The 24,333-nt window shown below is 45.5% G+C and overlaps 1 protein-coding gene across 2 annotated transcripts in view; it reads right to left on the reverse strand.

Annotated features, from left to right (window-relative positions):
- The window catches only part of PGPEP1 (pyroglutamyl-peptidase I), a 58,939-nt gene extending 35,874 nt beyond the window's left edge, over positions 1-23,065 (reverse strand). The window contains exons 1-2 of one of the 2 annotated variants that reach the window (XM_044269053.1): positions 22,932-23,065; positions 13,166-13,218 (exon numbers count right to left, since the gene is read on the reverse strand). In XM_044269053.1, the coding sequence (XP_044124988.1) occupies positions 13,166-13,218; positions 22,932-22,965 (87 nt within the window). In that variant the 5' untranslated portion in view covers positions 22,966-23,065. The remainder of the gene's footprint in view (positions 1-13,165; positions 13,219-22,931) is intronic. The other variant, XM_044269061.1, reaches the window with a different exon arrangement.
- Positions 23,066-24,333: the final 1,268 nt, after the last annotated feature.

Raw genomic sequence — 24,333 nt, forward strand, 5'->3', positions numbered from 1 at the left:
TGATCTTGAACAACTGGCAGATGCTGCAGAGGGATTCCTCCCTGGCAGCCATGGTAGACAATCCTCCCATTGTCAGTTTTCGCAGAAGTAAAACTATAGGGGACGCTGTTGTCAGGAGCAACCTCCCCCGTCCAGTTGATAACTGGCTGGGCAGGAGTGCTCCCAGAGGAAACTGTGCATGTGGACACTGCTCTATGTGCGCACATGTATAAGGACATGTAGGACATGCAGTTAAACAATTTATACACTGCAAGACCCAATATGTTGTGTATGCAATTTTGTGCCCATACGGGAGATTTTACATTGGAAAGACACACGTGCCTATATGTACGTTTCAGGGAAAACAGAAAATCTATTATCACCAGAAATGGAGCAACTAGATTAATTGAGCATATACATAATGAACATGCAGGGAACAGTGAAATTTTGAAATGTGCAGGTATAGAAGTGGTTCACACCCCCATGAGAGGGGAGGACAGAAAACGCTTTCTCCTGCAGAGAGAAGCTGCATGGATAATCAAAAACACAAGCCATGGGCCCTCTAGGGTTAAATGACAAAAATGACTTCGCTGTTTTCATTTGATTAGTTTTAGCACACGTGTTTTTTATACCACTTGATTGTAACCAGTGACGTGCATGAGATGGGGGTATTTCTAGCCCCCTCCTCCTTCATGTCACAGGAGGCTTGACAAAGCGCAACACAGCGCGAAACAGCTGTAGCCTGTTCATTCACCTGTGTCCTGTCTGCGTCCACGATGTGTATTTGAAAAATAAACTGCAAACAGCAACTTTGTGACCAGTGGCGAGTGCCGCGGTGCTTTTTTCTTCTGCTATCATCAATGTTCACGGTTTAATTGGTTTCTTTGTCTGTCCGGCTAGGTCAGGTTCTGCTAGTCCGTGTTACGGGTTCTAATTCCGGTACGTGTTTTTCTCCATCTTGCACCTCTTCGATCCTGTTACTTCATCACCTCCTTTTTTTTTTTTTTTTTTTCTTTTTATCGGTCACGCCGTTTGCTTCAACAGCTCAACTATGTCTCGGGCATCGGATATGGATGACAGCCTATCTGTCTCCGGGTCGGTCATGTCAGGCCAAGCGGGTCCATCATCCTTTAAGGAGTTGGACCATTATGAAGTTGTTGGTAGAGCTTAACCGGAGAGGCATCCCGCACCCGGCCACCGCCAGGAAGGCAGAACTGTACAAACTGCTCATGATCAATACTAGCGCTTCAGTGGTGCAACCGGAGAAGTCTTCCATCCAGCTATAATTGGTGGAGCTGCAGTCTACCTTGAACTCATTGGTCGACTCTGTAGCCGACGTCCGGGTGAGGGTATCAGAGCTGGAATCCCGGCCACCCAAGGCGCCCCCGTCACCCGTCCCGCTGATCGCACAGTCCACGTCGGTTTGGCTGGCACCAGGTACGCCCAGGACAATTCCCCAGATGACCCACTCGCATTTCATTCCTGACAATCTCAAGAGGGACATTCTGGCAGGGAAGGACGTTAACCCAACATCGATCCTCATTGCCACTCAGGATGTGCCCGAGAACAGGGTGATCAATGGTGGAGATGTGTCTGTGGTCCTCAGGGCCAAGGACTCTCGGCTTAACCGCAAGTTGTCTATTCCTGAGTTCGTCTTAGCGTTTAGCTTCTTCAGAGACATTGTCTGCACCGCACAGCCCGAAAGGAGGGAAGAGCTGGACAGCTACTTGTATCTGGTCACTGACCTGGGTCACAAGTATGGTGGTTCAGCCTTCTACGACTACCATTGTTCCTTCTCGGCTAAGGCGGCTGCAGCTTTGGCGCATTTCCAATATGTCACCAGCTGAGCCTCCATTGACACAAAACTCTTCTGCCGTCACTTCGCCGGCCTCAGGGCACTCACCTGCGCAATGTGCCAGTCTATTTTTGACTCGTCTGAATGGTGCCCAAATAGCGCTCACCCATCTCAGGACAGGGCTCTCCCGGGAACCTCCGGGTCTCTGCCGTCCAACCCCTCCACTGGGCCGACCCATTGTCCACTAGGGAAGAAGTCAGATCTGCAACAATTTTAATTCAGGGGGTTGCTCCTATGCCAGTTGCAGATCTCTCCACATGTGCTCCCTGTGTTTCAGAGCCCAACCGCGGTCCGCCTGTCCTAAAAAAGCAGCCAAAGGCTCCTGACTAGCCGACATTAATGTGGACCTCTTGGCAGCTCTCCTTCGGGATCACCATGATCAGAACTTCGTGGCATTCCTGTTGGCAGGCTTCTGGCAGGGGTTCCACACAGGGCTCATTACACTGCCAAAAGGTTTCCTGGGAGGGCAGGAATCTGCTGTCAGACACCCTGGACCCTCCAGCGACTAGCGAGTTGCTGCGGTCTGAGGTGGAGAAAGGTTTCCTCATAGGCCCTTTCCCGCTCATCCCCTTTGCATCATGGCGCATGAACCCTATCGGCCTATTGTCCAAGAAAAACACTAAATTTAAAAAAAAAAAAAAAAAAAAAAAAAAAGTTGATCTATGACCTGTCCACCCCTCACGTTTCTGCGATTCCCAGCCTCAATTCCCTGATTCCATCGGAGGAATTCGCTATGCAGTACTCCTCCATAGACGATGCCATACGAGCCATTCTGTTGCATGGCAGGGGCGCTTGGTTGGCAAAGGTTGACATCGCCGATGCGTTCAAGCTCCTTCCCATCCAACCTCAGTTGTGGCGGTTCTATGGTATCGAGTGGGCCGGCCAGTATTTTGCCAACAGACTCACGTTTGGATCCAAAAGTAGCCCCTGGTTATTCGACCAGTTTGCCAAAGCGCTACATTGGATCTTGGTCCATCACGGTGGCCTTCAGTCAGGCATCCACTACCTAGATGACTTCCTGGTCATGGAGGACCCGCAGGGCGGATCTGGCATTCTCGCCGTCCTCCTTGAGATGTTCGCCAGTCTGCATGTTCCGGTCGCCCAGACCAAGACTGAGGGTCCTGCCATAAGGGTCTCGTTCCTGGGCATCATCCTGGATTCTGTCAGCCTGCAGGCCAGCCTCCCGGAAGAGAAACTCGCTCAGTGCCGAGAGGTCATTTCCCACACTGCCTCCTCTGGGCACCTCACTAGGGTCGAGTTACAATCTCTTCTGGGCTGGCTTAATTTCACCTCTAGGATCATGCCCCAGGGAAGGACATTCGTGTCGAGGCTACTCCAGCTTCTTCCCTCGGCACCCGAACAGGACAGCGTCATCCATTTGGACGGCCAGGCAATGGCAGACCTGGCCATGTGGGAGTTGTCCCTCTCCCAGTGGAACGGCATCTCCCTCTCCGTCCCTCCATGGTCACCTTCCTTCCAGACTATCTTTTCAGATGCCGCTGCATCCTGCGGTTACGCAGCCATTTGGGGTCCCCGTTGGCTGATTGACCATTAGCCCATATCCGTCCTGGAGAATGCAGAGTCCATCCGCACCTCCTCCCTGTTAGAGTTATACCCCATTGTCGCAGCTGCTCAGGCATGGGGTCCTCTCTGGGCTAACTTGCCGGTGATGTTTGTCACGGACAATCAGGCACTAGTCAACATCTTAGCCAAGGGTAGGGCTAAGTCCCAAAAGATCATGGCTCTATTGCGCCAGCTGGTATGGCTGGCCCTGTCACACAATTTCCATTTACATTGCAGCCACATTCCGGGTCAGCGAAACGTAGCGGACGTGCTATCCCGGTTTAATTTCACCCTCTTTTTTTCAGGTCATGCCGGAAGCCGATCAACTCAGATGTCCCACCAAGGCATTCAGTTCCCTGACAATGGGCTAAGTATACTCATCTCCTCGGCAAGAGACCTGGCGCAGCAGTCCCTCGCCCCAAATACAGTCAAGAACTATCTATCAGGCCTAAGAACCTACCAAGAGTCTTCAAATCTGCACCCGCAGGGTGGCCTGGCGGACATCCCATACATCATGGCCTTCATTGCCCATTGTCATCACCATTTGCATCTCATACAACACCATTAAGTTATACCTGGCGAGCGTCCAACACCACGCCATGCTCCACAACCCGGGGGGGGGGGCTCCATTTGTTCTGCGCACGCCGCGGTCAAGGCCACCTTGCGAGGGGTCCAGAAGGGTAGGGTCCATCCCCCGTCCCATAGACAGGCCGTCACAGGGGAGATGTTCCGGAGGTTGTCTTCAACCCTGGATGGTGCTCCTTTTGGGCCCTTCTCCAGCTTGGTCTTTAAAGCTGCTATGTACTTGGGCTTCTACGGGTTCCTTAGGCCAGGCGAATTTACTTGCACTGCGGCAGGGCGTTTCAGTCTGTACAAGGAATAGCTGGTGCGGAACCAGGACCATTATACGCTTAAGTTAACTTCCACTAAGACATGCCAAACAGGTCCCCCAGTTGAGGTTAATTTTTTCCAGTCTGGCAATGAATGGTGCCCGGTACAAGTGTTTGGCCAGCTCATGCACGCCATCCATGATGCTCCCCCTCATAGCCCACTGCTACCGCATCTTAATGGTGCTCTCACCTCCGCGCAATTCATCAGCCATGTCCGTACTCTTGCCGCTGGCTTGGGGTTTGACCCCGGCTCTATATCTGGCTATTCCTTTCGCATTGGAGCGGCTTCCCAGCACAGGGTCCCTGTTCATGTCATCCGAAGGATGGGAAGGTGGCGCTCGTCTTGCTTCGCCAGGTATATACCTAACCCACAGGTAGAGATTTCGCAAGCTTTTCAGTCTCTGGTGTTATGAGGTAATAAAATTCTTGAATTAACTATCTTGGTTTCCTTTTTGCCCCCTTATAAGCTGCTCTCAGCCTGCATTTGTGGGAGGGGCTTCAGCCTTTATAAGCCCCCTCTCTCCCTCACCTAGTAGGCTTTCCGGTCGTGGACCCACCCACCCATTCCCCTTATTTCAAGGCTCCTCCTTTAGGGCAGCCCCCTTATAGGCTGCTCTCGTACCCGGCTCCAGGCACACCTCACCAGGTTTAGGTTCAAGGCGGCCACGACCACAAAATTATATATAACACACACACATATACATACACACACTCAATATATATTGTAGTAAAAATAAATACTGTAGGGCCAGGTTCCTGCACGGTCATCTCACCTGGAATAAAAGTAGTTTTCCACAATGAATCACTAAATCCTGCACATTCTGGGTTAAGAAGTTCAGTGAGTGGTCCTATCAGTGACAGACAGCCTTCCTTGTATGAATGAGTATATAGAGATAGCTGTCCACCCATTACAACTTCTACTAAAACCATGTATGTACATACTGTATGTACTCAGCTCTTCCTGCTCTTTACCATGCGGCCAATAGATCAGACGCCGTGTTCAACATAAGAGGTTCCAGTTAAGTCTTATGCACAGGAGTACATTTGGGATCGCACTAAACTGAATATGGCCACCATTAATCTCAAGAGGCCATGCATCCCACCATATAAAACATATGACAGCACATGTGAAGTTATATGGCCTGTAATTTTTTTTCACTTTTGTCACTGTTTTGAAGCTCAAAATGCATGTGCTCATGAAGCTTTAACCCTTTCAGCCCTGGAGTTTTTTTTTCGTTTTTTACTCCCTGCCCTTCTGGGTCCATAACTTTTATATTTTTCTGTTCACATAGCTGTATAATGGCTTGTTTTTTGCGGGACAAGTTGAAATTGGAAAAAAAAAATAAAAAATGCAATTCTGCACCAATTTTATGGATTTAGTTTTTAAGGTGTTCCGTATGCTGTAAAACTGACCCATGAATTCCTTACTCCAGGTTAGTACGATTACGGTGATGCCACATATGTATAATTTTTCTTGTGTTTTAACACTGGGGGAAAAGAAAAATAGTTTTCGTCATCATATTCTGACTTTTTTGTAGTTATGTGTATGGATCTGCGCGGGTGATCTGTACTTTTCATTATCATCATTTTGGGGTGTCTATGGCTTTTTGATCAATTTTTGTTCCATTTTCCGTGGGAGATGAAGCGACCAAAAAAATTGCGATTCTGATATTTTAGTAGTATGCTTGTTTTTGCACGCATCAATGCAGAGGCATCTCAGTGATGTCAGGGCCTAATATAAAATATAATATTTTTTGCACCAAAAAAAAATTTAAAATCTAATAAACTAACAAAGGTGACATTGTTGGTAATGATGGGAAAAATTTTAATCTTAGGAACGGAACTCAGCAAGGGAAAGGATTGGGCAAGCCTGTCCTGCTGGGCACTTTGGAGCCGTTAGCCATAGGATTGAAACTACTTTTTCCAGAAGAGTAAAAGATATGTCTAGAATGTTTTTCCAACAATCTGCTGGCCAGTACAAGTGTTTAATAGGTAAAAATTAGGTGACAGACTCTCTAAATATTTCTATAGTCGCCACATCTTAAAAGGGGCATATACACAGTCCATTGTTTGTACGTTAAAAGATGTAATGTCTAGATGAAAAATTAAGAGAAGCTACTGATCTATCTCCAGCGTTTGGAGGTGAAATATGATGAATGTTTCTTAGGGTTCATGCACACGAACATATTTTCTTTTTTTTTGCGGACCGCATGCAGAACCACTCACTTTCATGGGTCCACAAAATCAACGGACGGTACTCCGTGTGCATTCAGTTTCCGTATTTCCGTTCCGCAAAAAAGTAGTGCATGCACTCTTATTGTACGCAGATCATGGTCCGAGGCCCCATTCCAGTGAATGGGTGCACAAAAAATACGGAAAGCACACGGAACACATCCGTATTTTGCGGATCCATACTGTAGAAATGCTATGCCGAGTCCATATTGCTCATGTGTTTGGTAATTACAAAGTTACGGTTTCCGTTTCGGATCCGCAAAAAATAAAAAATAAAAAAAATAAAATAAAATCCAGAAACAATGCGGATATGTTTTGTGCAATAACGGAAGAGGACTTAAATCAGAGAAAAATAAAAAATCTGATACGGAACGGATCCGTGAAAAACGGACCGCAAAACAACGGTCGTGTTCATGAACTTTTAATGTGTTTTTATTTTATTTTTTACATGCATCCGAAATACTGCAAGAGGCAGGTAGAACACATAGTTAAATATATTGCATGAGCATATGCATGCTTTATATCAAATTCCTTTTGGTTTGCAGTAGATTGGAATTAAAGTAAAAGCTATATGCATCCCGAAACGCGTTCCCTGTATTGGATTTGGTACCAAAAGTGGAATGCTGCCTCTTTTCTCCATATACTATAGAACTTGAGAAAGGTTTCATCTTGGAGCCGAAACTGGGTGAATAAACAGCTTTCTTTTTTCACTTTACTGGAGTGCTGCTCTGTTTGTCATATATATATATACATATACATCAAAAGGATAAGGCAGCACTCCAGGTAAAGTGAAAAAAGGTGGATCTTTATTCCCTCTGCAACGTTTCAACCGTCTCAATGCGGTCTTTCTCAAGCATATCACACAGTGTCATACAAGGGTATATATACCCACAATCCATAGCAAGAAAATTAAAGTGGCAATTAATCAATATACAGCATGATTAATTCATAAAAAATATACAAAACATAATAAAGTGCTTTGTGCATAATAAAGTGAATCTGACTAATACAATTACATGCTGATTCATATATCATAATACATTCACAGTGTATACAGCTTTGTTATCAATCTCTACTGTGATTAAATTGTTGGTTCACAACTCATCCATGTATTTGAAATCACCTGTGTATCATATAAAGTGCAATCATAACAATAAAAGTTAAAAACAACTCACACCGAAGCACCTGTGCAGGGGCGCCAAGATCCGCGTCCTCACTGTCAAACCGCGCATGCCCAAGAGGTCAACCGCGTCACGGTAGGCGACTCCATTAGGACCGAAGCCAGCAGCCGTCACCAAGGAAACGTGACGTCAGAGACACGCGACCCGGGAGGCGGCTCCATGACCAGACCAGAGGCGTCGCCGGGAAACACCCATGATGCAGGGGCCGCGTCACCAGGTCAGACACGCCTACAATAGTGGCGTCGCTGCCATAGCAACAACCGACCCAGCAACATGCTCAGTGTCTCCACAGGATCCAGCGGAAGGCATAGGGCAGGCGCGGGTCCACAAAGGAACGGCGTAGGGAGAGCAAAAAGGCCAAATAAGGATCCATAAGAGCATATATAACTGAGGCTTAATAAATACCTCACTAGGTCAACCTGCATTCAAGTATAAAAGTATTAACAGATCGGAGTGAACGTGGTCCGAGTATATCGGCAACAGGGATTGCCCCTAAATTATATCTGCCATACTCATTATTTCACACTGGGACGGGGACCAAAAGAGGCCACGTCGTTCTCACGACCATCGCCCCTGGTCCATATCGGACAAGGGTCCATAGCACATCAATGCCACGGTGCCCAGTTCCAGAAACCGACCCTCATGTGTTAGACCATAAAGAAGACCACCACTCCACAGAAATATAATTACGGTAGACCCATTAAGTATCTTGTATTTCATATGGCCCAAAAGATCTCCCCCCAACGCCATAAATCAACAAGGAGACACAGAAATAGACGCCCACTGTCCACGAACCAAAACGGTGGAGTCCCAATAACTGGAGAAAGAAAAGAGAAAGAAGAAAATTAGAAAAAGATAAAACGATCATATGAAGTACATGATCAATTTTCATAATAGATGACAAATTACACTAATACATATTCACATACACCAGGGCGCAGCGAGTTAAGGACCAAAAGGGACTAGCACAGAAACCCCCTTACACCACACTCCACTTAAAGTCGACATTAAGACCATGCGGTCTCAGGGTGTTGAGGTGATGGATCCACCTCAATTCCCTCTGTTTAAGGGCCAGCGTCCTATCACCTCCCCTTCTGGACAAGGTGATATGGTCCACCAACAAACCTCAAATCTTTTTCTTTGTGTTTGGCCTCCACAAAATGTTTGGGAACCGGCAGATCTTTTCTTTTTTGTCTGATGGAAAACCGGTGATTGTTGAGACGTGCCTTCATGTCACAGGTGGTCTCCCCAACATAGAGGAGACCACAAGGACAGGAAAGCACGTAGATCACAAACGAACTGTTACATGTTAAAAAATGGCTAACCCCATACTGGGTCCCGGTGACGGGGTGCGTGAACTTCTCACCCTTGATCATATAGGGGCAGTTAACACAACCCAAACAAGGGTAGGAACCCCTTCTTCGGGAGCCAATATGGGACTGTACCAAGGTCTTAGTCGGAATGTCCGCCCGTACCAACTTATCACGGAAGTTGGCAGCGCGCCTATAGGAAAGCAGAGGCGGCAAAGTCAAAGCTGGAATGTCAGGGAAGTTACTCCTCAATATCGGCCAATATTTGCGAACAATCTGGGCAATGGGAACACTCTGCTCCGAATACGTTGATATAAACGGTATCCTCTCAATTTTGCTACATGTGTTAGCAGATGGTTTCGGTTGTGAATCTATCACTCGGCTAAGGTGTTTATCAATCACCTGAGCGGGATAACCCCTTTTCCTAAACCTATCTACCATCTGTGAAAACCGGGTCGGCAGCAAATCAGGGTCCTGTACCACCCTCTTGACCCTAAGCAATTGGCCATAGGGTACAGAATTAATAATTGACCTCGGGTGACAGCTGTTAAAATGTAACAGTGTGTTACAGTCAGTCGGCTTGGTATAGATATCAGCGGAGAGTCCATTGTTCAATAAGGTGACCGTGGTGTCGAGAAACTGGACATGGGTCGCAGAGTGGACCAAGGTGAAACTAATGTCAGGGTCCATGCTATTCAAAAAGTCATGGAATAACCCTAGCGAAAGAGAATCACCATGCCAGATGAGGAAGACGTCATCTATGTATCGCCACCACCCCAGGACATTCCTGAAGTGGTGGGATACATAGACAAGGTCCTCCTCGAGGGCCGCCATGAAGACATTGGCATAGGTGGGTGCCACATTTGACCCCATGGCGGTCCCTCGTAATTGGAGATAAAAACTCTCCATGAATAAAGAATAATTGTTTCTCAGCACCAGATCAAGTAAACGAACAATAAAATCCTGACAGTGTGAAGAATGGCTACTGCCGGACAACTGCCTCCGAACAGCAGACAACCCCCTATCATGGTCAATGGAGGTATACAAACTGGTTACATCAAAAGATGCCAGGAGGCAGTTGTCCGGCAGCACCAAATCAGAAATCTTATCCAAAAAATCCCCAGTGTCCCTAATGTACGACCTGGCCGTAACCGCATTCTGGCGAAGCAATTTATCCCAAAAAATGGAAATATTGGAAAAAATGGAGCCAGTGCCGGCAACAATGGGACGGCCAGGTGGGTCAATCAATGATTTATGTATCTTGGGGAGTACATATATGACCGGTGTACGTGGTTGAGTTACAGACAAAAATGTATAGAGTTCACCATCAATAATGTCCTGAGCCAAAGCTAGATCCAGGGCATTCTTGATGCATCTAGTAATTTCAAACTTCGGATCACCAGCCAACAATCTGTAAACATTCGGGTCACCCAATTGTCTCCTAATCTCAAGTATGTACTTAGGTGTCCATGACAACAACCGCACCACCCTTATCAGCTGGTTTGATGGTGAGGCCGTTGTCATGGCACAACCCCTCCAAAGCAACAACCTCAGAGGAAGTCATATTAGGATATTTTAGGGGTGAGGTACTGGTCTCATCCCGTAATGAGCCTATATCCCTAGAGACAGCCCTTCTGGTGAAAAATCACTCTTGTTGGACAATCCAAAGGATTTGAGCCTCAATTCAGTAACAGAGGTCGATTGCCCAATGGGAGGACGACCTGCAAACCATACCTTGAGTTCAATATTCCTATATAGGCGCTGCAGGTCGGCCTCTAGATTGAACCAATCGACCCTAGTTGAGGGACAGAATGACAGACCCTTAGACAACACCTTAATTTGTAAATCAGATAATGGCACAGAGGAGATATTTACCACAGTGGAGAGATTATTCACTGAACTTGATTCCCCTTTCTGCGCAATGACATGTGTTTGAGTGTCCTTGGTGATTTGGGATTTACGCCACTTGTGATGTCTTCTGCCACCCCGTCTGGTTCTCTGGCCATCACGGGGCCCATCTCCAAAAAAGATTTCTTAGATGTGGGATTCTGAGTAGCTGACGGCCCGGATTGTCCCGATTGCTTCCTATTGTTGCCCGATCGCTGTGACAAAAATTGCTGCTTTTTAGACATATCATTTTGCCATGTATATACTTTTCCCTTTGCATAATCGTCGGCATCACGCTGCCATTTCTTCCTTTTGGTGGCTTCCTGTTCCTTAGTAAATTTGGATAAATATTCATTGCAACTTTCTTCATAAACTTTAAATTCATCCTGGCCCAGCATAGTTTCCAAGGCAACTGTGGTCTGAGCTTGCCGTATCTTACTATCCGCCAATTCCTGTTGTAGAAACTCCAAGTTCAGGAGAATAATGTCATAGGCATATTTATTGGAAATCTGCACAAACTTCTGTGTATAAACAGATTCAGCTGGAAAAAGATTTGGTTTGAGTTGTGAGCGTATGCCTCTAGGGATTCTGTGTTCCCTAAGTATTGACCAAGGGTCATAAGATGCAAGTCAGTGGACACAATCTTCTAGGCGTCTGCCTCAAATCTTCGTTTTAAGTCGATCAAAGTGGGTGTGGATAAAAAAAGAGGGCTCACTCACCAGACCCCGCAGAATCCTTTCCTCGTCCGCCCTGGTGTATGTGAATACGTCGGGGAGATCCATGTTAAAGGTACAGAACAAATAATGAGATAAGGTGCAAGCTGGGAAAGTCCAATAATATAGAAACAAAATGCGGGTCTCAGCAGCACATGTCTTGTGCTGCTGAGACCCGCATTATATATATATATACACACACCAAAATGCGGGTCACTTTTCTGGAGTGGTGGTCTTTTCCTTGGTTTCTTAGACATGAGGGTCGGTTTCTGGAACTGGGTACCTTGGCATGGACGTGTCTTGGATCCCATGCCCGTCATGGACCGGAGGCGATGATCGTGAGAACGACGTGGCCCTTTTGGTCCCCGTCCCATTGTCAGATAACATGGGTATGGCATAGATGATTTGGGGGTAACCCTTGTTGCTGACATACTCGAACCACATTCACTCCTATCTCTAAATATACAGGTTGACCCGGTGAGGTGTTCATTAACCCTCGCCTGTTTGCTCCCATATGTTTTACTTGGCCTAAATGTTCTCCCTCCGCCGTTCTTTGTTAGCTCGCGCCTGCCCTATGCCTGCCGCTGGACATTGTGGAGACACTGAGCATGTTGTTGGGCCGGCTGTTGCCATGGCAGTGACGCCACTACTGTAGGCGTGTATGGCCTGGTGACGCGGGCCCTGCATCGTGGGCGCCCCTGGTTTGGTCATGTGGCCGCCTCCTTGGTCGCGTGTCTTTGACGTCACGTCTCCTTGGTGATGGCTCCTGGCTTCAGCCTGTCGCCTCTGTGACGCGGCAGACATTTTGGGCATGCGCGGTTCGACAGTGAGGACGCGGATCTTGGCGCCCCTGCACAGGTGCTACGGTGTGAGTTGTTTTTAATTGTGGTTGTTATAATTGCACTTTGTATAAGACACACAGGTGACTGAGTATGTTGATGAATTATAGACCAACAATTAATTCACAGTTGAGATCGATAACAAAATTGTTGGATCTATACACACTGTAAATGTATTATGATATGTAAATCATCACATTATATGTAATCATGTTAGACAGATTCACTGTAGATTGCACAATATTATATTTTGTATGGACTAATCATGCTGTATATTGAATAATTGCTTGCTATGAATTGTGGGTATATATACCCTTGCATGACACTGTGTAATATGCTTGAGAAAGACCGCATTGAGACGGTTGAAACGTTGCAGAGGGAATAAAAGATCCACTGCTTTCACGAGAGAGAGAGAGAGATACACACACAAACAAAAACAAAGTGGCAGCACCGTCAATGATATAAACAAAAGGGTGCAGCTGGCCCAATATGGATATAAGCCACTCCAGAAAGTAAAAAATGGAAAAAACTTACTGCATTACATGTATGTCCCATTTGGGTAAATAAAGTAATTTTTTGCATTTTTACTTTCTGGAGTGCTGCCCTTTTTTTTTACAAAATATATATATTTATGTTACAGGAAGAAAATTGCTTTTTTTTTTATATGGTTCACATTGTCTGAAACCCTAAGCCAAACTAAGGAAATGTCCGTTTACCTGTACGGCCACCCAGCTTGCATTTACAGCATGCTCCCCAAATGGACCAAACCCTGCAAAGACAAAATATAGCATAATCCACAAACTAGAAAAAACAAAGGTGTTGAATGTGTAGCATCAATCACCTTTCTGGAAGATACTCAGTTTCACAAACTGATTCATTTCACAGGAACATTTCAGTGGTTAGAAGCATTTCAAGGAACAGTGCAGGAAAAACCTACTGTATGCAGAGATTTATGCTTAGTGTCCAGCCTGAGTAGTGCCAGGCCATTACCCCCACTGTCCTACACTAGTTTTCTCTTTAAGGACCCTGGGATTTTCCATTTTTCACTCACTGCCTTTCCATAGTCCTAACTTTTTTGTTTTTCCATTTCCATTTCCTTATGAGGGCTTTTTTTTTTTTTTTTTTTTTTGGCGGGACAAGTTGTTCTTTCTAATGGCACCATTTACGGTTGTATACCATGTAGTAGGCTGCGGGGAAAAAAATCCAAATGGGGTAGAATTGGGGAAAAACGCAATTCTGATAAAGGTTTTTATTTTATTTTTTACACTGTACACTATGCAGGAAAATATATTATTTCATAACCATATTCTGACCCCTATAACTTTTTTGTAGATATGTATACTGAGCTGTGTGAGGGTTCACACAGCTTTTTGTAGATATGTGTACGGAGCTGTGTGAGGGTTCATTTTTTGCGGGAAGATCTGTCCTTTTAGTGATACCAATTTTAAGTGTGTGCAACTTTTTGATCACTTTTAACCCCTTAAGGACACAGGGCGTACAGGTACGCCCTTGTGCCCTGGTACTTAAGGACACAGGGCGTACATGTACGCCCTGTGCATTTTCGATCACTGCCGTGCGGCTGGCAGTGATCGGAACCCGGTGCCTGCTCAAATCATTGAGCAGGCACCTAGGCTAAATGCGCGGGGGGGTCCCGTGACCCCCCCATGTCGGCGATCGCGGCAAACCGCAGGTCAATTCAGACCTGCGGTTTGCTGCGATTTCTGCAGTTTCTGATCCCCGCGGTCCCTGACCGCGGGGATCAGAAACTTTAGGATTAATTTTTTTTTCCAGTATCCCTCCCCCCTGCACCCCTGAGTTATTTTTCACACGGTGGGAGGTGCAGGGGGAGGGTTGCGGGCGGTGCGGGAGGCGGGCGGTGCGGTAGGCGGGATCGCGATCCCCCGCCCGCCTCCCATTGCATAATCGTTGGCGTCTAGTGGGTATACCAGGGTGCCAGCACATTGCTGGCACCCTGGTATAAACGGCTGACATCGGTGATGCGATGTCAGCCGTTTAACCCTGTCCATACAGCGGTCCGTACGGACCGCTGTATGGAAAAGGTTAACAGCTCAGGGAGCTCCCTCCCTCTCCCATCGGGGGGCTGCTGTGCCTTTGCAGCCCCCCGAATGGAGAGGGAGAGAGCTTCCAGGCAGCCCCCCCAAGCCCCGTCCTTACCCTTCCCCGTCTGCGCAGTTCTGGCAACTACTGAGCAGACGGGGAAGGTTCCCATGGCAACAGGACGCCTTCTCAGGCATCCTGCTGTCCATGGTTCTGAACAGATCTGTGCTGAAAGCATAGATCTGTTCAGTGTAAGTAAAATACAGTGCAGTACCCTATATAGAGTACAGTACTGTATTATGCAGACATCAGACCCACTGGATCTTCAAGAACCAAGTGGGTCTGGGTCAAAAAAAAAAGTGGAAAAAGTGAAAATAAAGTAAAAATCAAAAAACACATTTATCACTGATTAAAAATGAAAAAAATAAAATTCCCTACACATGTTTGGTATCGCCGCGTCCGTAACGACCTGATCTATAAAACAGTAATGTTACTTTACCCGAACGGTGAACGCCATAAAAATAAAAAATTAAAAACTATGATGAAATTGGAATTTTGCCCACCTTACTTCCCAAAAAAGGTAATAAAAGTGATCAAAAAAGTCGCATGTACGCCAAAATTGTAACAATCAAACCGTTATCTCATCCCGCAAAAATCATACCCTACCCAAGATAATCGCCCAAAAACTGAAAAAGTTATGGCTCTTAGACTATGGAAACACTAAAACATGATTTCTTTTGTTTCAAAAATGAAATCATTGTGTAAAACTTACATAAATAAAAAAAAGCATACATATTAGGTATCGCCGCGTCCGTATTGACCGGCTCTATAAAAATATCACATGACCTAACCCCTCAGATGACCACCGTAAAAAAATAAAAATAAAAACGGTGTAAAAAAAGCCATTTTTTGTCATCTTCCGTCACAAAAAGTGTAATAGCAAGCAATCAAAAAGTCATGTGCACCCCAAAATAGTGCCAATAAAATAGTCATCTCATCCCACAAAAAATGAGACCCTACTTAAGATAATCGCCCAAAAATTGAAAAAAACTATGGCTCTTAGACTATGGAGACACTAAAACATAAAAAATAAAAATAAAAAAAAATGAAATTATTGTGTAAAACTTACATAAATAAAAAAAATTGTATACATATTGGGTATCACCGCGTCCGTGACAACCTGCTCTATAAAATTAGCACATGATCTAACCTGTTAGATGAATGGTGTAAATAACAAAAAAAAAAACGGTGCCAAAAAAGCAATTTCTTGTTACCTTGCCGCACAAAAAGTGTAATATAGAGCAACCAAAAATCATATGTACCCTAAACTTGTACCAACAAAACTGCCACCCTATCCCGTAGTTTCTAAAATGGGGTCACTTTTTTGGAGTTTCTACTCTAGGGGTGCATCAGGGGGGCTTCAAATGGGACATGGTGTCAAAAAAACCAGTCCAGCAAAATCTGCCTTCCAAAAACCGTATGGCATTCCTTTCCTTCTGCGCCCTGCCGTGTGCCTGTACAGCAGTTTACGACTACATATGGGATGTTTCTGTAAACTACTGAATCAGGGCCATAAATAATGAGTTTTGTTTGGCTGTTAACCCTTGCTTTGTAACTGGAAAAAAAATATTAAAATGGAAAATGTGCCAAAAATGTGAAATTTTGAAATTGTATCTCTATTTTCCATTAAATCTTGTGCAACACCTAAAGGGTTAACAAAGTTTGTAAAATCAGTTTTGTATACCTTGAGGGGTGTAGTTTCTTAGATGGGGTCACTTTTATGGAGTTTCTACTCTAGGGGTGCATCAGGGGGCTTCAAAAGGGACATGGTGTCAAAAAAACCAGTCCAGCAAAATCTGCCTTCCAAAAACCGTATGGCATTCCTTTCCTTCTGCGCCCTGCCGTGTGCCCATACAGCAGTTTATGACCACATATGGGGTGTTTCTGTAAACTACAGAATCAGGGCCATAAATAATGAGTTTTGTTTGGCTGTTAACCCTTGCTTTGTAACTGGAAAAAAAATATTAAAATGGAAAATCTGCCAAAAAAGTGAAATTTTGAAATTGTATCTCTATTTTCCATTAAATCTTGTGCAACACCTAAAGGGTTAACAAAGTTTGTAAAATCAGTTTTGAATACCTTGAGGGGTGTAGTTTCTTAGATGGGGTAACTTTTATGGAGTTTCTACTCTAGGGGTGCATCAGGGGGGCTTCAAATGGGACATGGTGTCAAAAAACCAGTCCAGCAAAACATGCCTTCCAAAAACCAAACGGCGCACCTTTCACTCTACGCCCCGCTGTGTGGCCGTACAGTAGTTTATGGCCACATATGAGGTGTTTCTGTAAACGGCAGAGTCAGGGCAATAAAGATACAGTCTTGTTTGGCTGTTAACCCTTGCTTTGTTAGTGGAAAAAATGGGTTAAAATGGAAAATTAGGCAAAAAAATGAAATTCTCAAATTTCATCCCCATTTGCCAATAACTCTTGTGCAACACCTAAAGGGTTAACAAAGTTTGTAAAATCAGTTTTGAATACCTTGAGGGGTGTAGTTTATAGAATGGGGTCATTTTTGGGTGGTTTTTATTATGTAAGCCTCGCAAAGTGACTTCAGAGCTGTAGTGGTCCCTAAAAATTGGGTTTTTGTAAATTTCTGAAAAATTTCAAGAATTGCTTCTAAACTTCTAAGCCTTGTAACATCCCCAAAAAATAAAATATCATTCCCAAAATAATTCAAACATGAAGTAGACATATGGGGAATGTAAAGTCATCACAATTTTTAGGGGTATTACTATGTATTACAGAAGTAGAGAAACTGAAACTTTGAAATTTGCTAATTTTTCCCAATTTTTGGTAAATTTGACATTTTTTTATGCAAAAAAAAATATTTTTTTTAACTTTATTTTACCAGTGTCATGAAGTACAATATGTGACGAAAAAACAATCTCAGAATGGCCTGGATAAGTCAAAGCGTTTTAAAGTTATCACCACTTAAAGTGACAGTGGTCAGATTTGCAAAAAATGGCCTGGTCCTAAGGTGTAATAAGGCTGTGTCCCTAAGGGGTTAATAAAAAAATTATTGGGTAGTTGACGTGACAAAAAAAATTGGAAATAGTCTGTTTTTATTTTTTTTCCCGCTACGCCATTTGCTGCATGCCATTAATATGGTTATATTTTAATAGTATGGGCATTTTCGCACACGGAGATGCCCATGATGTTTATTTTTTTTTATTGGTTAAAGGGGTTGTCCAGGTTCAGAGCTGAACCTGGACATCCCTCCATTTTCACCCCGGCAGCCCCCCTGACATGAGCATCGGAGCAGTTCATGCTCCGATGCTCTCCTTTGCCCTGCGCTAAATCGCGCAGGGCAAAGGCATTTTTCTGAGTTCCGGTGACATACCGGGCTCTCTATGGGGCTGACAGGCAGCCCGGTGACGTCACCGGCACTGATGGGCGGGATTTGGCTCTGCCCTAGCCAGTAAAACGGCTAGGGCGGAGCTAAAGCCCGCCCCTCAGAGCCGGTGACGTCACCGAACACACTGCTGTTATTGAAAACAAAAGAGCCTGTGCCCTGCGCGATCTAGCGCAGGGCACTGGAGCGCATCGGAGCATGAGATGCTCTGATGCTAGGCTCAGGGATGCTGCCGGGGTGAAAATAAGGGTATGTCCGGGTTCAGCTCTGAACCCGGACAACCCCTTTAAGGATTTTCATTTTAAGGAAAGGGGGACGATTAGAACTTTCAGTATTTTTAATATTTGTAAAAACCTTTTTTTTTTTTTTTCTCCTTTTTACGTGACCTTGGTATTCAGTGATGTCTAAATAGTCATCATTGAAGACTTAATTTGCAGTATATCAGTACAAGGCTGCCACCTAAAGCGTCTGAAGCGTGCTTGAGACTTCGGTCAATTAGCGCAAGGTAACATATTCCCCGATCTCAGCCAGGGAAAGCTGTTACTGGACCGGAAGCGCGCGACTTCCGGTTCCGGTCTGCGCAGATGCCATGGTCACATTTGACCACGGCATCTGAAAGGTAAGATGTATGCGATCAGCCTTATGGCTGGTCGCATACATGTGCCGCGGGTCCATATGGATGTGAGAGAAAAAACTGACCAGTTAATTTTATTCTACAGGTCAGTACGAATCCAGCAATATCTGATATGTATAGTTTTTCTTGCGTTTTTATTTTTTTTGTCTCCATATTTTGACTGTATGTGTACAGAGCTGTGTTGGGGCTCATTTTTTTATAGTTCCCATATAACAATCAATCATCTGATTGCTATTATCATAGACTCCAATGCACTAGCATTGGAATCTATGATGATTTTACTACTTTCCTATGGAGCCCTATTACAGGCAAGGGCTCCATAGGAAATACTATGCAGCAGCCTCCTGTCATTCACAAAGACAGGGGCTGCTGCACACACGCTCCGGCTCCTCTGCTCGCCGCTCGGGGAAGCCGGAGCAGCACCGGAAGCGAGATGCTGTGGTCAGGATTGACCACGGCATCTGAGGGGTTAAATGTCAGAGATCGACATTACTGCCAGTTGCGGACATGAGCCACGGGTGTCTGCTATAAGAAGCAGGCGGCCACCCGCAACTATGGCACCCGCTCCACTCAGGAGCAGGTGCCATCTTTAAAGACCCGGCCAGCGCTGTACTATTACGGCGCTGGGGGTGAAGGGGTTAGCATTAGCAGCAGATTCAGGAACACAAAATCCAGACTATATACGCATTGCAAATACGTTTGTCTGAAAGTGGCCTATGTGTGCTTTTATTCTGCAAAACGCAATATATGGATTTTGCAGGCCAGAATTTGCAGACATGGATTTAAACTGCCATGTCGCATTTAAAAAAAAATCCTGAGGTCCCCAGACCATAGAAAACCCCAAGAAGTGACCCCATTTTGGAAACTACAGCCCTCAAGGGATTATTTAAGGGGTGGGGTGTGGTATGTAAAAAGTGAGTATGTAAGCTGTACGGAATATAATAATACATAGTCTAATAAGGTGATAAAATTACAGGGTGCGTAAAGGATATAATTAATACTCCATGGATGTGTGGCATCATGATATCCTTTATGCAGAGACCAGGTTTTTCAGGGCAGGTTTCACAATGATAAATGGTATCCTTTCTCATCTATCCACCTTTTGGAACACACCCTGCATCTTTTTCTGGGTCCTTCCCTTCCTTGCTGTCTGGGGGACTTCACCAGGGTAATGTTACTATGGTACAACACGGGCACCGTAACTTACAGAAGTACTGGGGCCCTCCCCTTGCTGGTTTTGAAAAATTAGGGCCTTGATCACTACCTCTTAAAAATAAAGAAATGTTCCTGTCTGGGCTGTAGGTCTAAATAACATGTATGCATTGTACAGTGCTGTCTGTACAATATGCACGGCCAGCTTTTTGATCACACCTTTGTTTTTCACGTGGCACTGTATGGTTTTAGAACCCTTCCCATGTGCCTGTTGTAGTCTAGAATGCAGTCGGGTTTCGGAGGGTAGTAGCTGTGTTTAGCTCGTACAGGGGCAGGGGAGGTGGGATTCCCATGAATTGTGGTTAGAACAGGTTGAGGTTAGAAGAGGTTGTCCGGGATCAAACTTATTTTTTTTAAAACCGCTTACTCACCGCTTCTATTTTTTTTTTACTTGAGACTTAATTTTTTGGGGGGAAAACTTCATTTTTTCAACTTTTATTTCACTTTATTTTTTGGCCCACTTTGGGACTTCAACTTTTGGGGGTCTGATCCCCTTTGGAATGGATTGCCTGTAAGGCCTCATGCACACGACCGTTTTTTTGTCTCCGCGTCCGTTCCGGCGATTTTAGCGTTTCAGCTATGGACCCATTTATTTTTATGGAGCCGTTGAAAATGCGGATAGTGCACGTTTGCCATCCGCGTCTGTGAGCCGTGGTTCCAGTCCGTCAAAACAACCTGTCCTATTTCCGCGGAAAACGATTTGCGGGCCCATTCAAGTCAATGGGACCGCTAAAAAAATGCAGAGGCACACAAGATTGTTATCCGTGTCTGTTTTATTCCTATCATTTGCATGGCAAACCTGTCTTAGACTTTTTTTTACATTCCTTTATGTCTGGTGGTCCTCCAAAAATAAAGGAAGACACACGGAAATAAAAACGGAAACGGATCATTGAACAACGGAACCCCATTTTGCGGAACGGAACACATGAGGCCCAAGTGTAATACAGTGTGTATTACACATACAGCTTCCTGCCTATGAGATCCAGGGAGCTGGATCTCACAAGCTCTCCCCGGAAGGCTACCTTCCCTGCTATCGGGTCCCGGTCACAGCAGCACGGGGACTCGATGGCAGCTCCGATCCCCGCCCGAGATCGCACATGCCGCGGTCAGCGCTGACCGTGGCACATCAAGGGTTAATGCGCTGGCATCGGTGATTTCACCGAAGCCGGCGCATGCAGCAGGGGTCCGGCTATCAGTGACTGCCGGACCCCTGCCATCAAGTACATGTACATTATGGGTCTTTAAGTCCCGGACTGAAATGACGGACATGTACATCATGGGTCTTTAAGGGGTAAATAAGTGTTTATGACCTCTTAGTAGTTTACAGAAGGCTTATTAGATGAATGCACAAAGTGAAAGTACCAGTCACACAGTTAGAAAAATTGTTAACCCTTTGTGACAGAATGGCTCAATATTTTTAATAAAGACCAATTGAAAATATGATTTTAGCCCAAAATTTGTAAACATACAATCAAACAAAAATTGCCTCCAAAGGTGTACATAGCCTTTAAAGTGGCCCCAATGTTTTAGGTGGGTCCAAATTGACAGAAGACGGGGCAACACAAGTATATGGGGAAAATACAAGCTGGTAGGGTCAGTAATACCACAGGGCAGCACAGAATATCATCCCACATAACTAAATACCACAGTGCAGCACAAAATACCTCCCCAGAAGCTGTACCTCTGTGGTGGCCATCAATAGCTGCCACGTTCTGTCCTCCTCCTCCAGTTGTCTCTAATATGGATATAAAGCAGGGGGCTTAGGAGTTGACATGTGGGCCACAGCACCAGGCCAGCCCTACCTTCAGGATGCTCTTTGGACTTCCCTTAGTAATGACCCCTGTAGTGCCCCCAGTAGTATGTACCTGGCCAGCGGCAGTGAAGAAAGCTTGGGTGGCCCTATAGGCATTGGCCAACAATCGTACAGGCGCAGGCAGTCAGTGATACTGCGCCTGCGCGGGATTTCAGAGGCCAAGAGAGGAGGAAGCAAGGACGGTGCAGTAAATAAATTAAATGGCGTAGTTGTGGTGGGTGGCGCCGCTCGGCAAGGATGTAGGAGTGCATTTATTTCTTAGGAGGCGTGCTGGGCTTGGAAGAACGGCGGGCTGGGCACTGCAGGGGGGCGTTACTGGGGACTAGAGCAGAGTAATAACGCACCTCTGGGCACATTGAGACTTAATTAGCATATCAGAAAAATCACTTTTTCATCTGAATGAAAAGTAGAATAAAAGAAAGACACATTGCTATGTTAACAGTTTTATATGCTCAAAATAGGTGACATATTCCCTTTAACATACCTAGTACGGATCTGTCATGACCACCACTGAAAGTCAATGGGGAACGTGTTGTTCCGCATCCCATGATGGAAAGAAAACTGCAGCATGCTGTGGTTTGCTCTCCGGTATGGGAATGCAGAATCTCCTCCTTGCTCCCGGATGTCAGAAAGATAGAGTGCCGTAATCTCGCGATGCGCAAGCTGGCGCATGCGCAGTTCGTTCCCTGAGGCTGTTGCAAGCACAGGGAAGGAACCCTATGCAGACACTGCGCATGTGCTAGCTCGCGTTTTTTGCAAGATTACGGCGCTCTAGCTTTGCGACGTCGGGGAGCAAGGAGGAGATTCGGAGGATGCGGGGCGGCACTGGGCTCATCTCAGGGACAGGACTCATCTCAGGTAAATTTGCATATTTATCAAATAGTTGTTGTTTTTTTACACAATAAAAGCACACAGAGCTATGGGGACTGGGTATTGCAGGTGTGTTAGCAGCGATCTAGCAATCCATATCCTCAGCTCTATACACAAAATCCTGGTGACAGGTTCCCTTTAAGTGCCACATGTTGGGGAATGCCCAGTATAAACGGGATGCTGCTTTGTATTCCTCCCTTTAGGATTCACCTGATGGACCTTCTATGGGGCATGCCATACTGAGAGAAAGCACTTGTATGGGAACTGTCCAGTGTGACTCACTAGGAGATGTAACAGGCACATATCCCAATAGGGACACATAGTCTGTAGCGAAGGCTGACAGCTACAGCATCATGCTGACTGCCTCCTCTTCGCTGCTCACTGATTCAACAATGTACAGTAAAGGCACAAAGACTATTGTCAGTCTCAGCCCGACTACGTTCCGTTGTTTTACTCCGCCTGCCATCACAACACTGCTTTGACTCACCAGTTACAACCACACATTTGCTTTGCCTCTCCATTCCCGTCTGGACCGTTCAGCTCGGTGGCATGCACCACCCTGTCACCTGCTGCTGCCACCACCTCCTACGTGAACTCCGCTCAGCTGATAGCTGCCGACACCCTCACGTCACGTGACCGCTAAAAGACGACTTCCCAGGGCCTGCGTTTCAAGCCTCGTTCAGGCAGGACAACCCAGCATGTAACTAATCTGACCAATTGCGGATAGAGGCGGAGTCTCAGCTTTCTATTTAAGCGTCGGCCATTTTAGTTTGCGGTCACATAGCGGTATATGATATAGGTAGTGTTGCCTCACTGCGGCGGCTGTTATTAGCGCGGAGTGGCTGGCACGCTATTTGAATTCGGTGTTCTGGACAATGGAACTTATTTTGTGTTTGAAAATGTGTTAAGTGATTTAAATGGGGAAAGCCACAGACAGGCTTAGAAACTATGGTTGAAGGCCCGGCTCCATGGCACGTGTGTGCTATAAAGGGTTAAAGCATGTGGCGTCTGTTGCCCAGTCAGGCCCCATGTTCACTAGCCACATGGCTCACAGAACGGGGTTTAAGGTGCTTTTGGTGTCTTATTTCAGCAATATTGTAATTTCCCCAGTGGTTATGGGAAATATGAAGCCCAGGTCACACAAGTGGGTTTCAGCTCCTGGCATTTTTAATTAGGGGCTGTTTTTTAGACTTATTTTGAAATGCTTGTTGTGGCATTTCAACATCTTTAGAGGGTAAACCTGGCGCAAAAAGTACTAATCGGACAAAATAAAAAAAAGCACATGCATTTTTTATTTTATTTTTGTAGTAAAAAAATAAATACTATTCTTGTGTGTAAGGAGCATTAGCCTACCTGCACATGATGTGGATGACGCACGGAAAAATGCTGCCTAATGCGCAGTAACATCTAAGTGATTTGAGATCTGACATCTCATGTACATTATATTATCCATGTGGATTTTGAATTCTACAGCAAATTGGTTGGTCTCTGCAGACTAACCAACTGGAGCGCTTCAGTAAGAAAATGCCGGTTTCAGGCTCTGATCACAAGTTCAGAGCCTAAAATGAGGCATGGCCCCCGATCCATCTATGGGGTTAACAGAGGGAGGGAGCTATGGCAACCAGACGCTTAGTGTAAGGTCCCTTTCGCACGAGCGAGTTTTCCCGCGTGGGTGCAATGCGTGAATGCATAGCACCCGCACTGAATCCTGACCCATTCATTTCAATGGGTTTGTGTACATCAGCGTTTTTTTATTCATGCCTCAGTTCCGCGTTGCGTTAAAAAACGCAGCATGTTCTATATTCTGCGTTTTTCACGCAGCCCTGGCCCCATAGAAGTGAATTGGGTTCAGTGAAAAACGCATTGCATCTGTAAGCAAGTGCGAATGC

Source organism: Bufo gargarizans, chromosome 1 (genome assembly GCF_014858855.1).
Source record: "Bufo gargarizans isolate SCDJY-AF-19 chromosome 1, ASM1485885v1, whole genome shotgun sequence".
Lineage (NCBI taxonomy): Eukaryota > Metazoa > Chordata > Amphibia > Anura > Bufonidae > Bufo > Bufo gargarizans.